At 56.2% G+C, this 5,684-nt stretch overlaps 1 protein-coding gene across 1 annotated transcript in view; it reads right to left on the minus strand.

Annotated features, from left to right (window-relative positions):
• Window positions 1–5,684, minus strand: part of COL8A2 (collagen type VIII alpha 2 chain) — a 34,700-nt gene that overhangs the window by 4,421 nt on the left and 24,595 nt on the right. Inside the window, exons 2-3 of the mRNA XM_017736227.1 lie at window positions 4,845–5,029; window positions 5–231 (exon numbers count right to left, since the gene is read on the minus strand). Of these exons, the coding sequence (XP_017591716.1) occupies window positions 5–231; window positions 4,845–5,013 (396 nt within the window). The 5' untranslated portion in view covers window positions 5,014–5,029. The remainder of the gene's footprint in view (window positions 1–4; window positions 232–4,844; window positions 5,030–5,684) is intronic.

Below are 5,684 nucleotides of genomic sequence, written 5' to 3' on the forward strand. Positions count from 1 at the left end.
TGGCTCCGGGCATCCCTTTCATACCCGCCTTTCCGGGGAGTCCTGGGATGCCGGGTTTCCCAATGCCTGAGAAGCCAGGGGGCCCAGCGGGCCCAGGCTGGCCGTGCATTCCTGGCTTCCCCGTGCCCGGTTTTCCTGGGTAGCCGGGGGGCCCGGGGGGTCCACGTGGGCCAGGCTTCCCTGGTGGTCCTGGCTCCCCTTTGAGGTCCATGGGCAGCAGCGGCGGCATGTCTGTGGAAAGAGGAGACACAGTGTCACTAGAGCTGGCGGTCAGCAAGGAGTGTGCAGGTGCAGGATGTCCTTGGGATGTTGGAGCCGGGGTCTCTGCATGGCCTGGGCAGGGCTTCAAGGGGGACCCTTCCACTTAAACATAGCCACAGCAGCTTCCTGGGCCCCCACATCAGCAGGGCTGTCCTGAGGCAAGGCTAAAGCCCAGGGTTCTCATTCCAGCCTCACATCCCTCCATGATGTCAGGTGACACCGGAAGGTGCCAGCGCTTGCTGTCAGCTCAGGCAGAGCTGTTTTGTGATGAGTTACTGCAGGATGTTTTTGGAGCTGGATTCAAACCTCCTGCTGCCTCACTTCCCAGCAGCCTTGAAAGCACCGTGGGATTCAGTCACTCCTGCCTGGGCTCAGCTGAGAGGATGGTGACAGAACAAGCCAAGACTGAGGATAATCCCTCACCCCGTCCTGCGAGTCCAGGGCCCTCGGAGACCTTTAATCCTTTTGGATTAAAAAGAAAACTCTTGGACATGTACTCGAGAGCCTGAGGAGGCGATGGATGTACGGGTTAGGCCATGCCCACAGTGCTTGCTGGCTCAGCTCCCATGTCCAGCAAGGCAGAGAAAAACCAAAAAGGAAAAAAGCTCTGGGGATGGAGGAGAAGCCAAGAGCTGGGAGGGAAATGCAGCCTCAGCTCCATCCAAATGAGTCAGCCCAGCTGGGAATAGGCCGCAACCACTTGACATTTCAAGAATTTATTGAGGTCTTTTGCAAACGGATATAAGAAAGAAACTAATGGGCTGAGAGACTCCAAAGGCGAGGAGAGGCAGATGACATGCCCACCACAGCTCAGCATGGAAAGCACAGACGTGAGCATAAATAACTCCTCGAGGCTGACCCAGGCAGGGTGTCACCTCCCACGTGACACCGGGAAAGGGTGAGAAAGAATAAATCTGACAAACTCTTTTCTGGGCAGTTTGAAATGAAGGAAATACTCGACAGTCACACGTACACGGGACGATGATGAGAAGTGCAAAAGGCAGAGGAAAAGGCTGTGACATCTTGGGTGAATTTAAGTCAAATCTGCCCAGGGTAGATCATTCCAGTTGGGAAGAGATCTATATGAACAAGTTCCTGGGATGGGGATGGATCCTGCCTGGGGTGAGAGCAGGATACAAGGCTGCATGCCACAGTCCCCAGGGTCTGCCAGTCTGGCCCCCTCAGTGAGCCAAACTGGGCTTTGGGAGCATGGACACCTGTGGTGCTGGGATCCGCCAGCATGGAGATTTCCTCAGTCAACGGGAAGAGCTTATGGGAGATTTGAGACACGTGAAAAGAATAACTGTGGCAGCAGCAGGCACAGCTCCCGGAGCATCGGAGGTGGCTTTGCCTGCCCTAAACACAGCAATTAGCTCTGGCCCTTCCCAGCCTGGTGCTGCTGTGTTTTCCTTTGGGTAATGGAAACATTTTTAGAGCTTATCTATAAATCAAAGCCTGGCCCGCGTCCTCAGCTGTAGCTGCGGTCACTTGGCTCTCCTGATGAAGGAAATACTTGTCTGTCATGACACTGCCACTGGATTTCTGCAAACTCCTGCTCTTCACCCCGGAAAATGGTGTGGGAAAGAGGGCAAGGGAGCTGTGCAGTGCTGCACTATTTCTGGGGTTTGGATTCTGGAAAAAAATTTCTCCAGAAAATTATTTCAACGTGTTTTCTCCCCCTACTTTTTATTTTTTTTTCTTGCAATAGTTTGAACAGAATTAGTTTTCTAGGTCATTTTGCATGGAATCAGAACAAGGATGTACAGCTGAGCCCACGCGGGAAAGAGGGCAAGGGAGCTGTGCAGTGGTGCACTGTTTCTGGGGTTTGGATTCTGGAAAAAAATTTCTCCAGAAAATTATTTCAACGTGTTTTCTCCCCCTACTTTTTATTTTTTTTTCTTGCAATAGTTTGAACAGAATTAGTTTTCTAGGTCATTTTGCATGGAATCAGAACAAGGATGTACAGCTGAGCCCACGAAGGAAGGAAAAAGCACACACACGCTCCTCACACAAGGCAGTGGAGAGAAACGCCAGGCGGGAGCTGCCAGCTTGCAGGCGGCCAAAAAAGCAGACGGGAAAACCAAACCGGGGCCGTCAGCGGAGAGAAACTGGAACACTGCAGCCCCACTGGTGTCCGATTTCAAAAGCCCGTGTCTTACCACAGACACATGTCTCGGAGCTCTGCGTTTCGCAGCACCAGCGTGGGGTTCTGTGTTCCCCTCGAAGCATGAACAGAGCTGCCGTGAATGTTAACGCGGAGCCAGCTGGGGCAGCGGGAAGGGGACAGGACAGGAACCACCCTTGGGAGCTCCCCCCGGGCATCACGGAGCGTTCCACCTCCTGAGGAGCAGGGACGTGGCCAGGTGGGTGCTGCAGCCCCTCTGGAGCTGTGTTCATCCCAGTAAGGACCCGTCCTGCCTGAAGGAGAGACCCAGCAGCGCAGACCGGCCAGCAGAGGAATAATCCAGCAGGATGGGAAGTGGTTCCCAGCCAGGAGCAGCCAGCAGCGGGTCTGGCCAGCGCGGCCAGATGACACTGCAGGAAGGAGAGGTTGGCTGCTCTGTGGCGGACCCCGGCCGAGCTTGTTCCAGAGCTGCTGCCAAGCCCTGTCTCGTGAGAGAGTTTCGCAGGCTCACAGGGATGTTGCGTGGGATCAGTGTTTTAGCACCTCTCATACCGTCTCCCCCAGCAGTGGGTGCCCCAGCACAGCACTCGCTCGTGGGTTTACCTGGCTGCAGGGCCATGGACATGGTTTAAATTAAGCCAAAATAAACCCCAATGTGCAAATGTCTGCTTCAATATTCTGAGCATTTCAGCGTTTAGCAGTATCTCCTTCCCTGAGCTCCCTCTGTGCTCTGGGGCACTCATTTTTGGGTCAGAAAAGGTGTCTGGCACCAGAAAAGGTGTCTGGCACCCTGAGGAAACCTGTCGATAACCGGTTGGCACCTGGAGGCAGGAGGGAACCCCCCCCCCCCCAGCCAGTCCGGGGGCCCCGCACAGCTCCCGCCGGGTCGGGGTAACCCGCAGGGGCACGGCACAGCCCTGCGCCGTCGCGGCGAGTCAGCTGAGCTCCCCGAGCAGGGCAGAAGGCCAGCAGGGATTTTCCTTGCCAAATTAGAGGTTAAGCAGAGATGGGAGCTCGGTGGGATCCAGGAGGCACCGGCTTCCCCAGCTGCCTCCGTGCGGCCCCACAGCCGGTGGGTCGGGCTGCAGCGGTCCCTGGGTCCCCCTCTCCTGTTCCCCACCTGTCTTCTCTTTCCCAAGGGTTTTAGAGGAGTAATGTCTAGGGGACTTCCATGCTCTGCCCTGCCTCAGTGTCCCCTCTGTGCCTGGTCTAGCCCCTCCTTGCCCCAGCCTGGCATACTCATTGCTCTCCCCACCATAGGCAGCGTTGCTCAGAGGCAATGCAACTGCTCCCATGCATAGAAAGAAGGGAAAAAAATAAGGGAAAACAGCAGAGAGAGATTTGAATCCAGTCCCACCAGCAGCTGAAGTGTTCCTGTGCTACGCTGGAAGGTTTTGGCTCTGGCTGGGATTCAGGGAGCAGCTTTACAACAGCTGGGAAGGGGCAGGGAGGGGGGGCTCATAGCACGCTTCGGCTCTAGGTTTTGCTGTGTGTTTTCTGACACATGTGCTGAACTCCTGATAAGCCATTCAGCCCTGCAGTAAATCAGCCACCGGTGGCCCAGCCTTCTCCAGTTTCTTCTCCCAGAGCCAATTCTTCAGCTCCTGGGAGGGTCTGGGTCCATGACAACCCACAGGGAGGCTCCAGTGGCTCTTCCCAAGGGCCAAGCACCAACCTGGCAGGTCTGGATACTCGAGCCCAGCAGTGCCCCATCCCGTGGTGGTGGCAGCACTGGGGTGGGTGCAGGCAGGCGAGCTGGGGGCAGGGGGTTACAGAAGGCTGGAGGTGTGAGCCCTGGCTGTGAGGAGCAGTGACCCTGGTGCCTTGGCCCCTCCAGGTGCACATCACTCAGTGGGAAGCAATTTAACACGTGTGAAGTTTCTGGTCGCTGCTCTTCGAAGGAGGAAATGTCTCTCTCCTGCTCTTCCCTTGCCAGGCTGTGTCTCAGCTCCAGCCTTGGCACTCCTTCTATTCCCAGCTGGTGCAAAATGCGGACAGGGAAACGGAATAGGTGGAGGAGTGGAAAAAGCCTTGCCAGGACAGCTCAGGTTTAACAGCAGGGAGAGGCAGAGATGGTGAGTGCCGGGGTTTCTGTGCCTCACAGCTGCTGGGGTTGGGCAGGAGGGTGGGAGCCAGAGGCTGGAGGGAACACTGTGTCCCCTGGCTCCCAGACCAAGGGGCCTGGCAGTGCCCTCCCAGCCCCAGCAAAGGGCTTCACTTCTCTGCTGAGCCTCTACCAGTGTCCATCCTGTCCTTTTGCACTGGGTTAGAGACCCAAATGGTCCCTCCATGCTTGGCCAAAGTGTTTTGGACAGCAGCACCCTCAGCTGTGCCAGGCAGCTCCTGGGAGCTCTGACCCTCAGGATAGAGGGTGACAAGTGCCCAATGGCTGTGAAGTGCCATGTCCCCTTCCCACTGACCCGTGTCATCCCACAGCCCCGCAGAGTGCATCCCTTACCCAGGTACTGCCCTTTGCCTTCACGGAACGGGGGTCCCAGGGGTCCCTTCACCATGGGCTGCATGTACTTGACTTGAGCGTAGCCCCCCACGCCGCCTCCCGTGGCCGAGCGAGGGCCGATCACCATCACCGTCGTCACCATCAGCAGCGCCACGACGTCCGGTAGCATCCTGCTCCCACGGCTCCTGCAGGCAAAGCAACAGTGAGACTGGGTACACACCCCCCACCTCACGAGGACCAGCTGGGAGCCTGAGAATGATCCCTGTGGGAGCGGGACTCCCTCGAATTTGTCTTTGTGTGGATCAGAGATATCCCGAACATGTCGCCCTTCCCAACACACCACAGCTGGGAGATGCATGGTAAATACACACTTTATAGAAGAGAATCACAGAATCTCTGAGGTTGGAAAAGACCTCCAAGAGCATTGAGATCAACCTGTGACTGATCCCCACCTTGTCAACCAGCGCAGAGCACTGAGTACCACATCCAGTTGTTCCTTGGACACCACTGGGCTGGGACTCCACCACTTCCCTGGGCAGCCCCTTTCAATGCCTGACAGCCCTTTCCACAGAGAAATTCTTCCTGATGCCCAACCTGAACCTCCCCTGGCACAGCTTGAGGCTCTTCCCTCATCTTGCACTGTAACCAACCAGAGGGGTACCCAGTGGAGTCTTACAGAAGCTGCCCTGAGTGTCTGTGGTAACTCTCACATCCCTTATATATTTTTAACAAACATAAGAGGGGGAAAAAAGGCAGATGAGATGTGCAGCCCACCGAGCCCAGCATTGCTGTCACGTCCCTCAAGTGAGCAGGGGATCCTCTCACAAGAGCCATGGCTCC

The sequence above is a fragment of the Corvus brachyrhynchos genome, unplaced genomic scaffold, assembly GCF_000691975.1.
Source record: "Corvus brachyrhynchos isolate BGI_N302 unplaced genomic scaffold, ASM69197v1 scaffold65, whole genome shotgun sequence".
NCBI classification, from domain to species: domain Eukaryota; kingdom Metazoa; phylum Chordata; class Aves; order Passeriformes; family Corvidae; genus Corvus; species Corvus brachyrhynchos.